A 15306-nucleotide genomic window follows, 5' to 3' on the forward strand; every position below is an offset into this window, starting at 1 on the left:
TAATTACTTGAAATTATAAAAGTGTGTTTAAATTACATTTTTGCCAGGGATTGGGAAGATTGGGGGGTGGGGATGGAGAGTTAATATCTAATGGATATGGTGTTTCAGTTGGGCAAGATGAAAAAAGTTCTGGAGATGGATGGTAGTGATTATTGCACAATGTGAATGTACTTAATCCCACATAGCTGTACACTTAAAATGGTTAAAATGGTAAATGTTATGTATACTTTATCACAATAAAAAATCTATAACCATGAAAAATACATTTTATGTTATTCTGATGTATAAGGTTTTTCTTTTTAACAGGAAAATTGAAAGTGTGATTGGCTTTTTGTTTTTTATGCGTGGGATTCTTCTGGTCTGTGTTTTAGAACTTCTCTCCAGTATGTGTGTATGTGTCAGTGGGGGAAAGTGGGAGTTTATACACACACACGTCTTTATCTTGGCTTTGAATGAGAACTTGAAAAAACTTTTTAAAACTTTATTTGCCAATAGGAAAATAAAAGAAGCCAGACCAGAGGAAATTTATGTTGTTAAATTATAAAACAGTGAAATGCTGTTCTCATAGTAAGAATTATCACAGATTATCTTGGTTAATCTTGGCTCCTTGGATGGGGAAAAAAACATTTTTACTGTGTAAACAACACCTCTATATATTTCTGTGAGCATTTTCCTTTGTGTAGCAGGATAGCACGAGCCCCAAAATGCATTGAAAACACAAACATAGGCATATATTTGTACAGTACAGTGGGTGAGTTTCAGAATGCAAAGGATGGAAAAATGAAAAAAAGAAAATCCAGCAATGAGGAAGTCCTGAAAAAGGAATTAAATTATTTCCAAAGGCCTTAGAACTTTGTTATGATCCAAGCAGTTTGTAGTCTCTAAATTTGTAACCTCTAAGGATTAATCTGTGAAAACAAGTCTAAGCTGAGCTGCTACATAAGACATCTGAGGATCAATGATGCAAATACCAGCAGTGCCATTAATATAGTGTGCAATCAGAAAGATGTTTGTTTTTCTTGACCAGGAAGTGGTTTCTTTTAAAAGTACAAGGAACACACAGTGCCTGTGTGTGTATGTCTGTGTGTCTGTGTATTTTCTGTCTATTCTACTGTTGCAGGAAGACGTATGGTCTTCCAACATTTTGTCCTCTACAGTGGGTTTTTCCTAGAGTTTGGCACTGTGGTGTACTACTTTTGATTACAGGATCCAATCAGAGTTGATGTACTCAGAAATCCATTCATGTGATTAATGGTCTCCTAATCATACTTTTACTTCCTAGATTAGTCTTATTTCCTGTAGTTTCATAATTTTTGAGTCATATCTTGAATTATCCTTCATAGGGGGCCTGAAATCCTTGAGTATTTTTAGTCTGTTATTTGCATGATTATTTTCATTTTCTTTGATTTCTTTTGCTTGAAGAAAATGAAATTTTGATCCTTTTTTTGAACTCTTTGAGTGCTGTTCTATGGTAACTAGCCAACCTAGTATGAATATTTTTACAACATGAAATGCACATATATTTTTTTCCCCACCAACACTAGATCCAGAAGTCTTCCCACAAGTTTCCACTAGTCTGGTTTTTATTCTCCTCAAAAGTAAAATAAAACAGTCTCATATTCCAGAAGTAACAGGAAAGTACATCAGGAAATGACTGTACAGGAAATGTAATTGATCATTCACTCTTTACAATTGAATTGGTCACAGGATTAGCTAGTAAATACAATCTATTGAATGAAAAAAAAATGAAGACTCCTAAAATCTTTGGGGTCTTTGAATACATTTGAAGATTATTGGCACCTTCGGCACCTTACAGACTTTTTGTTTTTTATTTCTTACCGTTTTTAAATGATTGTCTGCATTTGAAATTAGGAACTTTCATATCTAGCGATTGCTTTAATATTTGCTTTGTTTTCAACAGTGCCCTTAAAGATAGCCGTTTTCCCCCAATGACAAGGGATGAGCTGCCTCGGCTCTTCTGCTCAGTATCTCTGCTCACTAACTTTGAAGATGTCTGTGATTATTTGGACTGGGAGGTAAGACTATAGAAAATTAAAGAAAAATGAAGGTAACTCCTGAGTAATCTTTTAAAATTAGGCCCAGAAAATTAACTCTTTCAGCCCACTCTCTATTATAGTGAAAGTAGAGAGTCACAGAAAAATAAACCTCAGAACTGATCAATGAGATATGAGTGACGGAGTTTTTTTTTAAAAGGCAAAGTGCCATGTGTTGTTTTAATCCTCAAACTGAATTTGCTCTTCGTTTTTACCCTTTTGCTTCACTAGAGAACCTCATAAAAGTTGTTAATAAATAGTAAGAAGGACTGATTGGAATTTATTTCTCCTCTGATATCCATCCCAGTGCACGCTTGTGTAACTGCCACCAAGCAGTGAGGGGTGGTCGGAGGGTATGTCTAAGAAAACAAGGACCAAAGAGTTAGGATAATACACCAATTGGGGAAATCAGCTTGTGGATAACGACCGGGTGTTGGTTAATTAAAGTTAAATCATGCTAATTCCTTCTTGGACACTTAAACACATTAACAAATAATATTAAGGTTAATCAGCTTATTTGCGGAATCTAAAGAAAAGAATAAGTGAATGAACTAACCAGAAACAGTGTTGGAGACAAAGAGGAAAAACTGAGGATTGCTAGATGGGCGGGGGGGCGGGTGAAGGGATTGGAGGGCAGTCGGTGACCACAGGATGGCCACGGGGTTTGAAAATTAATCTGGGGAACGTAATTTAGTGGTTACCAGAGGGTAAGGGGGTTGGGGGGTGGGAGATGAGGGTGAGGGGGATCAAATATACGGTGATGGAAGGAGAACTGACTCTGGGTGGTGAACACACAATGTAATTTATAGATGATGTGATATAGAATTGCACACCTGAAATCTATGTAGTTTTAATAACAATTGTCACCCCAATAAATTTAAATAAAAAAAAATTTTTTCAAAAAAAAATATTAAGGTTATATCTTGGGTATCTCTGTGAATTGCCATTATCGGAGTAGTCTATATGGATCATATTTTTATTCTTTAACATGTAGGGTTGGCTTTTTAAGGAAGTTCAAAGATTCTCACCATGATTTGCTTTAGTGTTTAGGAGGATATAGTTAAGTGTATGTCTATGAACTTTTACACACCAACACGCTCATATTATTGAATGCCTACTGTATTTAAGGCACTGTGCTACATGTACAAAAGTACTAAGATTTGGTCCCCAAAATAAAGCATCTTGTAGTCTAATAGCAGAGAAAAGAAGTATACACAAACCACGGAGAAACATGTAAATAAGAATAAAACAGTCTTTTAAGAATAAAGCATTGGGAATTCAGTGATATACATAGCATTCTCTTGCACACACTCACGCTCATAAATGACATGATTGTATAATTATGATATAATATGTTTTAATTCTACTGCCTTTTTAGAATACCTATGCCCTGTGGTAACTAAGATATTTGGCTTTGTGGATAGATCACTGTCTTGATAATTAATTGGATTTGAGTTTTATTTTTATCTTTGCCCTGTTTCCCTGTGAGACTTTGGACAACTTACTCCACTGCCATTCAGTTTTTCCACATACAGAATAAGACATTTATAAAGTTCTTAATCTTGATTTGAGAAAAAAACCTCTGTGATATATTGTTGTTATGCCAGAGCTATTTTAAAAACTCTTCAGAGAGTAGGATGAAAGAGTTCTTTCTGGATTTTGTGGTAGGGATTTTTGGAGCATTATCAGAATATGAAAACATCTTAAGATTTTTCTTGTATAAAGGAAAGATAAAATTATTGATAGTATTGATCATAGCAAACCTGGAATGTATAAAGCGTTTTATAGAATTAAACTTTCCTAATTGATAGTTTGCTATAAATTTACTATTCCTATTTGAATTTTCCTTAAAGAGAAGTCTGCCAGTATTATAGAAGTATTCCCCAATACTTTATTTTTAAATGATCCCAAATCATCCCTTATTAACAAATATTACAGTTTGTGTGGTTCTTTCACTGCTTTAAGGCTACTCCTTCTTCTCTAACAAATAACAGATTTCTGAATTGCAAGGTGCTGTGTGTGTAGTGATGACGGTGGGAGTGATGATGGGGAGCAGGGGGAACCTGATATCTAGGTGATGACCAAGCTACAAAAACACTTTTACCCTTAATTGCAGCCACCGAGTTGGAAGTATGTATAGTTCAGGTGTGTGTGTGCGCACGTGCACGGGTGTGCATGTGTGTGCATGTGCATGAATGTATATTGCATAACTGTGTGTGCATGCGTTTGTGGGGAACGAAAAATGGGAGAATCCAACAGTTGTTAAGTAGGTATGGGTAAGCACAGAGTCCACCATCATCTTCTTTATCCCACATCAAGCACTGTCCATAGCTAAAATTAACCTTGATATTATTGGGCTTTTATGTTCATGAGATGTATCAGCTTTCTGCTGGGACGGTGGAAGGTCAAACACTTAAGAATTGATACTATGTACTCTTTCAGGGCATATTCATCCTCTCTGGTCACCATTTGCCAGTTTGAATTTCTAGAAGAGTCTATATTGCTTCTACTTGGTATTGTATATTTAATACATTCCTTAAGGCTTAAATATTGATGTCTGTTTAGTGAAGCTTTCCTGTTAAAGTACCAACAAAACATACACACATATATTTTTGTACTTTTAATATGTAAGCATTTGAAAGTGAATTAGGTACTGCTAGAATGGCTGTGCTAAGAGGAAAAGACTGTCCTTTTCATTTAGTTTTCATAGTTTAAAGTATTTTATCATAAGAGAAATTTGTTCCCAAAGAATGAGAATAAAAATTAACATTTTAAGGACAAGAATGTGATTTGGTCTTAAAAAAAAATAAAAACTATATCATGGTCAGTGATTGAAAATGGGATGGCATTTATTGTGGGAATGACGTTATAAGGGTTATCCTGAATAATTCTGAAAAAGCATTGCTACTTTAAACACAGAATGCTAAAGTAGAATTAAAGGTATTTTAAAAAAAATACATGTTAGGGGCCGGCCGGTGGCTCAGGTGGTTGGAGCTCCGTGCTCCTAACTCCGAAGGCTGCCGGTTCGATTCCCACATGGGCCAGTGGGCTCTCAAGCACAAGGTTGCCGGTTCAACTCCTCGAGTCCCACAAGGGATGGTGGGCTGCACCCCCTGCAACTAGCAACGGCAACGGGCCCTGGAGCTGAGCTGTGCGCTCCAGAACTAAGACTGAAAGGACAACAACTTGAAGCTGAACGGCACCCTCCACAACTAAGATTGAAAGGACAACAACTTAACTTGGAGAAAAAAAAGTCCTGGAAGTACACACTGTTCCCCAATAAAGTCCTGTTCCCCTTCCCCATTAAAATCTTTTTAAAAAAAAAGTACATGTTAGTACAATTTCCACTCCTAGGTATATACCCAAAATAAATGAAAAGATATGTTGAAACAAAAACTTCTACACAAATGTTCATAGCAGCAGTATTCACAATAGCCAAAAGGTAGAAACAACCCAAATATCTATCAACAGATGAAGGGATAAACAAAATATGGTGTATCCATATAATTGAATGTTATTGAGCTGAAAACAAATACTGACACACGCTACAACATGTATGAACCTTGAAAACATGCTAAGTGAAGGAAGCCAGACACAAAAGTCCACATAACTGTACAATTCTATTTATATGAAATATCCAGAATGGGAAAAATCTATAGAGATTGACAGCATATTAGTGGTTGCCAGGGATGGAAGGAGGAGGTGAATAAGAAGTGACTGCCTAATGGGTACAGGGTTTCCATGTGGGGTGATGTAAAAGTCATGGAACTGGATAGTAGTGATGCTTATACAGCACTGTGAATGTACTTGATGCCACAGAATTATACAGTTTAAAATGGTTAAAATGGCAGACTTTATGCTACGTGTATTTTACCACAGTGAAAAAGGTATACATGCATATACATAGACATAAACCTATTTTTCATAATAGTTTAGGAATTCTAATTTATTGAAGAAGAAAACTTTTAAAATTAAAAAAATATAAAGAAAGAACTGTAAGCCATTCGTAATCGCACCATTCTAAGATAATCACTGTTAGCATTTTGGAATCTCTCAATTATTTTCCTGTGTCTTTTTATCAATAAATCTGCATAGTTGTTTATGTAACTGAGATTATATTGATTATACAATCACTATTAAAAAGAGGATGAGGAAGTCTTTATGGTTTATCTTTGTATATAAGTTAATTATTTATATTGCAAATCTCCTTTATGAGGAGTCTGTCTACATTATGTAAGTATACATTTCACTTTGAGAAATTTCACACTGTCAAATAGCTACAACATTTCTTCCAAGAATGAAATATCCTATATTCACCATAAGTATCTAATTTTAACCTGAAATACAAAATGCTATAATATGTTTATGCCAGAGGGGAAAACAGGAGATGATTACAGAATTTTAATAGGGAATTTTGAAGTCAAAGATCAATAATGAGTATGTTTTATATAAGCAGAAGGCTCTAACCTGGGGCTTTTCTGGTGGAAGTGCAGTTTGAGTTGAACCCCCACTGGTGAAGCAGTGTTACTGCAGTAGAATTCCTCATTAAAGGATGAAAATGCCCAAATCAAAGCAGAGAGAGGGCAACGTTTAAAAGTCCCAAAGCATAGAAGTAGGTAACTTCGCTAACAAGACAGACAGCCTTGTAGTCATGAGGTTGAGGGATGTGACCGACCGTAATAGCCACCTAATTTTCAAATGATCAGCAAACAAGTCAGCTGTCACAGGGCCGGTTCCCTTACTCTCTTCTTCATCCAACGTGTTTAACTCAGCCTATTTGGGAACTCTCTTTTGGTGACACATCTCTAATTTTATAATGGAACTTAGTAGGAAAGTAGGATTTGCATCTGACTTTGTTTAGAGGCTAGGATGCTTGTATTTGATACGTGGTATGAGGAATTCCTGATCAATGGTTTCACAAGTGGATGTAATTAATTTCAAGTCAATGTGAATTAACAGAATGATCAGTAATGCTACCATGTTATATTTCCTCAAAATAGTAATTATAATATTTAAAACAAGTATCTGTAGGTAGATTCTCAAGGAGTCTGGGTAGTCATTAAAACAGCAAAACCATTCACAAAAGGCTGTAAGACAAAGTGGAACAGTGGCCTCACCCTTCTGAGAATGGCTGATCTGAGAATGCCCATGTCATGATCTACTTAACTGCCGTGGTAGGTATGAGAAGGATAAAAAATGAATGAGCTTGAGGGGAAAAAATCATTAATTGATAAACACCTGTAAGACTAAAGTAGTTATTAAATGAGGAAAATTGCTCCCTGAAAGTTGCTTCAGGAGAAATCTGAAGTGATCTGCCTTGTGTTTCAACGCAAACATTTATACCATTGTTTTGTGTTTTTCCTTTGACAGCACTCTTTTAATTCTGAACGACAGGATGATTGACAGACATGGCGCTTTAGAAAGAAATAAAAGCTCATGCAGCATGTTGGAGTTCTCTAAAATTATATATATCCTAGCACTTGTATAGTTACCCTGGGAGCCATCTCTCCTAATTTTAAAGATCTGAAATGATATAAAACTAATGACATTACAATAGCTGGAGTTTGATTTGAGGGGTGATAGTAGGTGTGTCATCTCGTAGCTGCTCATTTTCAGGATGATATAAATGAATAAGCTTTTTGTTTGTGGAAGAACTTGTATAGCAAGTATCCTACCAGTGATCTTGAGGGAGCTTGTGTAGCAATTTGCTGACAGAAGACAAAATATTTTCTAAACTCTAGTCAGGCATCTTTTATTTTGATTTTTAGAGCCAAGAGCATTTTGAAGGCATGAAAAATAAATGTTTTCTATATTCTATAGTAGACCAATACATCATATTTCAATCAATTAGTGACATTTTCACAAACCATCAGGCATTTGTGATATAGCTAGCTCCCTGGATCACTGATATCTCACCTGAATATACTGCTATCACTTGGGCAAAACACTGTGGTCTTCAGCCAGACTGTTCCTTTTTAGCACCCAACACTGTCATGGAATCAACCCGTGCTGAGTGGGGCTGGTCAGCATGATTCTTGTTTGGTGTCAAAAGTATGTCCCTGAACTTTAGATCTAGACTCTACACTCCTAGTCTCGCTCTGTCCCTAAAGGACCAAAGCATCTGTCATTGTACATGAGCTTATTGGACTCCTGGTACTTGGCGAGCTGTACTATACTTTAAAAGCAGTCTCAAATAAAGCACACCTCTTGAGCGATCACAGCTCTGTTTCTGACATACTCAGTTGCATTTAATAACAGTGCACTTTTGTAACAATCTGCATGAGAGTAAACAGATGAGATGAATAAATCAGCTGTCACCATCTCTCATATATTTTAGAAGTTCATGTTCTTTTCATCCTCCTTCCTTAAAGGTTCACATTTTTTCTAGCTCCTCTCAATGTACCACTGAAAACAGTACCATTGAAAACAAGTCTCAATGTACCATTCATACACAGATGGTTAGCATGACTCACTAAGTTACCAAGTGAAAGGACTTCTAATTGTATATGTTCTGTCTACCCCCCTTGTTTATTTTTCCCCACCTGTGATATACACCATGTTTTGCTTCTCTTCTAACTTGATTCCCACCTTAAATACATACAGGCTTTATATATCTAGGAAAATGCTTTTCAGTATTTTCTTAGGAACCTTGAGATTTTTATATAAGATGTCACTACCTTTATGATAATTTAGTCTTTGTCCTGATGCTGTACTCTTAATGTTTTTCAAGTGCTGTGGAACATTGTGAAAGGAATGCTTCATGCTTCCTGGCCATCTAGAAAGAATTTGCTGTGAATCAACAAGTCAATGTATCAGAAGCCTAGTGAGGAAGCAAGCTGAACAAAGTAAAGTAACTTCTAGAAGGTGATTTAATGCATAAAAATTTCCATTAGCTACAGGTACTCTTAGTGAAATGGGCTGTGTCATCTATTCTTAGGACTCCTCCAGTTCCTTCCTGTTTTCTCTCAATGTGTTGTTTTATAGGGGGACGTTTTCCTGCTTTCCCCCAATCCGCAAAACTCTTCCATCCCTTTCCTTAGTAGTTCCATTATCGTCTATTCTTTCCGATACAGTTTGCGTGTGTGCGTGTGTGTTCCCCAGCACTTAATGAAAAAGAGTTCTGTATTTTTGGGAATGGGGAGATTTGGTTTCTCTTCCTGACTGCCACTACCCAGCTCGGTGGGTGACCTTTCTGGATCTCTGTTTCCTCACTGGGAAGCTGGAAAAGTTGGACTAGATAATACCTAAGGTCTCTGGATGCTGTCGAGTGTGATGCTGTGACTCCTTTTTTTAAATGTCTTTTATTTTACTTTTACTTCCAGAGAATGAATCACCACTAACCATTCTGAAAAGTCATAAAAAGGTCCTTACTTTTAAATTGGCCATTGCTAACTTAAATGTAGGCAACAAAAGTAAAAAAAGAAAAATAGTCCAGTTTTTGACATTGTACATTTTAGATTTCTTTTTCACTAAATTCCCTTTAGGAGAATTCTTAGAAATTTTAGAAAAATATTGTAAACCATAAGTGCCTCTATTTTATATGGTACTGTATCATCAACCTTCTTTAAGGCAACATTATATGTGTAAATCTAAATTAAGCAAATATATTAAGGAGTGATTATTCACTTTACAAATAGATATTTTGCTTGTCAGAAGGACATATTATAGGGTTTCTTTATTGTCTTCCTCATGACTTTAAAATTAATTCATTTACATAAATTCAACTCATGTAACTTTTTTTAAGGAACAAATCTCTTTTGTAGACTGAGTAAAACCATATTGAGTCAGATATTCAATGTACAGTTCTAACTTGTCTAAGATTTTTCTTAGTTTTTTTATCAGGCAAACAATATTATTTTATATTAGTTATGTTTGCTAAGAGCTTTCTCCCCCACCCCAGCCTTTGAAAAGCAAACTAATTCACATCTCTAGATTTTAAGAAAAATTTATAACTTTAGTTTTCTGTCTGTAAATTCATGTCCTTCCTCATTATTGTTTTTTGTTGTTTTTGTTGTTGTTTTTGTGGGGGGTTTTTCTATGGCAGGAATGCATTTTTCTACTTTTGATGAAAAGCAGACTTTGTTATTTAAAGGTCACCTGTGTTACCTGAACTTTCCTTGGAAATCTTCATATGTTCAGTTTTTAAGGAATGCTCATTATAATTAATCATTACAGAGAATTAGTTTTTTTTTTCCTTAATTGAACACTGAGCTGTCACTCATTCTCTGCAAAACCTTAGAGTAAGAACAGTTTCTTTCATTTCAAATGATATAAACATGTTTGGCTTCACAGCTTTTCAAAGCACCTCTTCATTAGCCATGCTTTATTTAAAATCTTAACTAATTCTTTAAGAGTTCATGGGGTGATTATTAGCTAGTTCAGGTATTTTAGAGCTATGTAACTGTTATTATTAAAGTAAGTGTTATCGAATCATTTGGTGGCCTTTGAAAAGTAAATTGGCAAGCTTGTGTTTCTCAGACAGATATCTGAGTTTCTTATATGAATCAAACTTGGCATTAACTGGTCCTTTGGTAAGTTCTGCAAAAGCCAAGAATTGGTCCATGGAGACTGAACTAATTTCCAACCTGAAGATAACTGATTTGCAGGGATTTTAGAAAAGAGCAACAAATATTTATTTTGGTCAAGAAGAGCTTTGCTGTTGTTTTCACAAAATTAACAACAGGAAAAAAATCTCAACTGAGGTAGATGATGAAACGGTTTTAATAGAATATAGTAAAAAGATTACTTGTGCCCAAATGATGGCTTCATGATCAATTATCCTTTTTAATTCATTGTCTAGTATTTCTTCTGCTTCTACACATCTCACTTAAAAGAGATTCAAGGACAGCTACAGGAACTGGTCAGATAATAGATTAAAAACAGCCTAGGAATTATATATAGTCCTTCGTGGCATCTCAGTTGGTTCAGGAGATATCTTTTTTTTTTTTAAGATTTTTTTTTTTATTGGGGAAGGGGAACAGGACTTTATTGGGGTACAGTGAGTACTTCCAGGACTTTTTTTTTTTTCCAAGTCAAGTTGTTGTCCTTTCAGTCTTAGTTGTGGAGGGCGCAGCTCAGCTCCAGGTCCAGTTGCCGTTGCTAGTTGCAGGGGGCGCAGCCCACCATCCCTTGCGGGAGTCGAAACCTGCAACATTGTGGTTGAGAGGACGCGCTCCAACCAACTGAGCCATCCGGGAGGCAGCGCAGCTCAAGGTGCCATGTTCAATCTTAATTGCAGGGGGCCGAGCCCACCATCCCTTGTGGGATTCAAGGAGTTGAACCGGCAACCTTGTGGTTGAGAGCCCACTGGCCCATGTGGGAATCGAACCGGCAGCCTTCGGAGTGAGGAGCATGGAGCTCCAACCACCTGCGCCACCGGGCCGGCCCAGGAGATATCATTTTTTAAGTCACTAAAGCAACAGTTGTCTCTAGGTGATATTAGGACTCCAGGTCATCTTTATTTTCTCCTTTATGCTCTTCTGAGGGGATCTTTTTGGTAATATGCATATACTATTTTTATAAACAAAAACTTATCCGTGTTTACAATTATTAAGTTTTACTTTTGAATTTTTACAAAAGTAAAAATTACTGAGTTTAAAAAAAATCTTAGCAACAGTTTTTAAAATTCATTATTTGGCCAGAGTCTGAAGTGTTCACTGTTAACAATTGTTAGTTGTTAATTAGATGGACACCTTCAAAGCTTCAGACTTAGTTATGAAATTGGTAGGTGGGTTAAAGTGATGCAAGATCACAACTCTAAGGATTTGATGGGCAGATCTGGCCAATATGTAGTCTACATTATAATTTGGTTGTATCAGGAATGGGGGAAGTGATTCATTAGGATCTGTACAAATTGTCATCAGCCTTTATGATTAACTTCTTAATTTTTCTTGCCCAAATAAGAATTATTCAGAAGGGTAAACCTGGAGTAGGCCCAAGTTTGGAGTATTTTCCTCCTTTATGTTGAATTTGCTTTCACTGGGAAAAGAGTCAGTCTCCAGAAGGCCAAGCCAGGGTGGGGCAGAAGGTACTGTGGGACTATGAGTGAAAGAGTGCAGTGTGCTGTAGTGTGGGTTTTGTGCTTTTAGAGAAATACCACATAGGGCTTTTTCCTCCTAAGAATATAAGAAATGCCAGACTTTGGGTCAGACCCATGGGCTGTCCAGCGCAGTGTTTGTTTCTGTCTGGTACCATGGGCTGTTTTGTGAGAGAGCATGTGTCTTCTGTGATGCCAGCCTCTAAAGGTTAGGGGATGTGCCAAACATCCTGAGCTCCTCTCATGAGGAACAGAGTCCTTTCATTCAACTGAATAGAACTGGCATATTGAGCCTGGCAGGTCCATCTTATGTGAATGACCAGTGATTATTGGCTGCTTTGTTAATGGCAAAGCATATTTTGCCAAATGATATCAACAAAGACATCTCAAACAACTTTCAATTCTTTGACCTCCTGATATATTTTTTTTCTTTTTTTCCCCCCTCTTCTTCCATTCCCCCCCCCACTCCGGTTCAAGCCATTGTTTCTCAGTCTAGTTGTGTAGGACACAGCTCCCTGGCCCATGCTGGTGTTAGGAGCCTTGCGCTCCCCCCGGCTGAGGCAGTCGGTCGGTGGTCAGCTGCTCACAACAGCTCTCACCGGCCGCCGGCCGCTAGTAGCAGCATACGGTAGCTCACAGCAGCTCACAGCAGCCCAGCTCTTGTATACAATCCTAGCTGTAGAGGGTGCAGCTCACTGGCCCATTTGGGAATCGAACCAGTGACGTCGGTGTTAGGAGCACGGTGCTCCAACCACCTGAGCCACCGGGCAGGCCCCTGATATGTTTTTTTAAGTTTTATTCAAGATGAACTCACTGAAAATCAGTGGAGTGAATTATGGCCAACCTGTTAGAGGGAAACCCAACACTTGGTTCTGAAAGTGGGGAAGAGTGGGACTAACTGTGGCATTTGCTAAGACAGGATGAACCTGAGGAAGTAAATAGATTGATTTTGGCCAGAATGTGATCAGGGGAAGATTTAGTTTTGAGGATCTGGACTGTGGGGGTAATTGTGGACCCAAATGGCCCTAGGCTTGCATGGAGCCTACTCAACTTAGGCAGAGCACATTTTATACTCATTGATGCTTTTAGCCAGATGACTTTTTCATGTTGTTTCAGCATATCCAGATTATTGGCTTGCTTATTAGGTTCCCAAGTAAAACTGAGACCCTTTTGTAGTGATGCTAGTGAATTATAGGACTAACACTTGCCTTATAGACAGACTAGGGTATATTAAACTTTGTCTAATGCAATTGTGAGGAGCATAATATGGACCAGGTATTATAATGGGGTGAGAGCAGAGCAGGTGTTTTTTGTTTTTTGGTGCTTTTTTTCAATGCTCCTATGTCCAGAGTCACTGCATTAGAGGATAATAGTTTTAAATGAAGCCGCATTTCTCACAAGGGACCGGATAACGAGGATAAATGAAATCTGCAGACAGTCTAGAAGCTTCATTTTAGCCATTATTTATAATCTCTTCTCCTACCAAACCTTTTATTATGTAGAAAATCGATTAATTTGCATGTATCTCTTCTCTCTGTGCCCACTCTCTGACACAGGAGTGACCAAATAGCAAAATGGCCAAGAGAGGAAAAAGGATGGGGCCGAGGCCAGGTGGAGTTGGGGATGCATAATCCCCAAACTGAACAATCAAGATATATTAGGTTGGTGCAAAAGTAATTGCAGTTTTTGAAATTATTTTTAACCTTTTAAACCACAATTACTTTTGTACCAACATAATATTTTCAAGTCCTAACATTAATCTTGATACTTAATCATTCTGGGCGATGTTAAAAAACAAAGGATTGTATAATAGCATTAATAAAAATCACTTGCTATGGAATGATTCCAAATAAATATGGCCTTCTCTTTAGCATGAAATAGGAATCTGTTGAACTGCTCTTAATGTTCCCTCAGCACACACAGATACAGCTCTGTTTAATTCCATATCCTCTTATCTATAAGTCCTACATTTAATTTACTACCATTGGAGTTGATTTATAGCTTTGCTTAGCAAAAGTACAGTCTTGATTAAAAGGAGATTATCACAGCTGATGGACCTTGAAAGCGTTTTTTTCTCAGACCTTCTAATAATTTTGAAAATGACCTGCAGACTCCCATAAGGCTAGCTTTGCTAGTCTCCAAGTTTTTGCCCACCTGGCTGTACTTTGAGCAGTGGTATTAGGGGTATGTTTGGTGACATAGTTTTCCCATAGGCTACTTCCTTATCCATCCTTAGAAATGGAAATTTACTGCAATAGAGTTTAGAGCAAGGGGAATCCCAAGTCCCTAGTTAGCTGATCTCTTATTTAGCTGATAATTGCAACTACAGCCTTTGTCTCTTGGGATGCTGCTGGGCTGAAGGATCCTCCAATCTATCTAAAGGAGGATTCAATTATTATACATGAGGGTTATATTTTGGAGTTGCATCTGTGACAGATGCCTCCCTCAAAAAATACGGAATTAGTTTTGGTGTTCATTTCAAGTGGAGATGACTTAATTTGCAAAGCCAGTGATTTCCATAGGTTGGCCAGATTCAGTCTTCCTCCACAGCAAGCCATTTTCCACTCTCCTGTTTTGACTGTGCAGTATGACTATTTGGTGATGTCTGTGGTTCTGGGAGTAAAGAAAATGCTGTTGCTCAACAGGTGACAAAAAGCTATTATGCTTTGATTCTGTTTAGAACATTATTACCATTCTCCTGATTCCACTAGTTGAAAAAATGAGTCACTCTGGTTTGGGCTTTATATCTTTGTGGAATATATTTTTGACCTATCAAGTAAGTTATTTCTCACAAAGGATTCACTTTAAAATCACCGTACCTGGGGCGGCCGGATGGCTCAGTTGGTTAGAGCTTGAGCTCTGAACAACAGGGCTGCCGGTTCGATTCCCGCATGGGATGGTGGGCTGTGCCCCCTGCAACTAAAGATTGAAAATGGCAACTGGACTTGGGGCTGAGCTGCGCCCTCCACAACTAGATTGAAGGACAATGACTTGGAGCTGATGGGCCCTGGAGAAACACACTGTCCCCCAATATTCCCCAATAAAGTTTATTAAATAAATAAATAAAAATAAATAAAATCACCATACTTACAGTTCAATTTACAGGGGCTTTTGATTGTTCAAAATCATAGGAACACAGAAAAGAATTTAAAATTGTAAATGTGGTACTAATTCAAAATGAGAATTTTGATATATTTTTTTCATATCAAAATTTGA

General features: G+C 37.2%; 2 protein-coding genes across 2 annotated transcripts in view; one reads left to right on the plus strand and one right to left on the minus strand.

Moving 5' to 3' along the window:
• Positions 1-15306, plus strand: part of AMMECR1 (AMMECR nuclear protein 1) — a 131985-nt gene that overhangs the window by 108824 nt on the left and 7855 nt on the right. The window contains exon 3 of the mRNA XM_033116049.1: positions 1922-2036. Within this exon, the coding sequence (XP_032971940.1) occupies positions 1922-2036 (115 nt within the window). The remainder of the gene's footprint in view (positions 1-1921; positions 2037-15306) is intronic.
• TMEM164 (transmembrane protein 164) overlaps positions 1-15306 on the minus strand; it is a 326236-nt gene that overhangs the window by 85576 nt on the left and 225354 nt on the right. The window lies entirely within an intron of this gene.

This window comes from Rhinolophus ferrumequinum, chromosome X (assembly GCF_004115265.2).
Source record: "Rhinolophus ferrumequinum isolate MPI-CBG mRhiFer1 chromosome X, mRhiFer1_v1.p, whole genome shotgun sequence".
NCBI lineage: Eukaryota > Metazoa > Chordata > Mammalia > Chiroptera > Rhinolophidae > Rhinolophus > Rhinolophus ferrumequinum.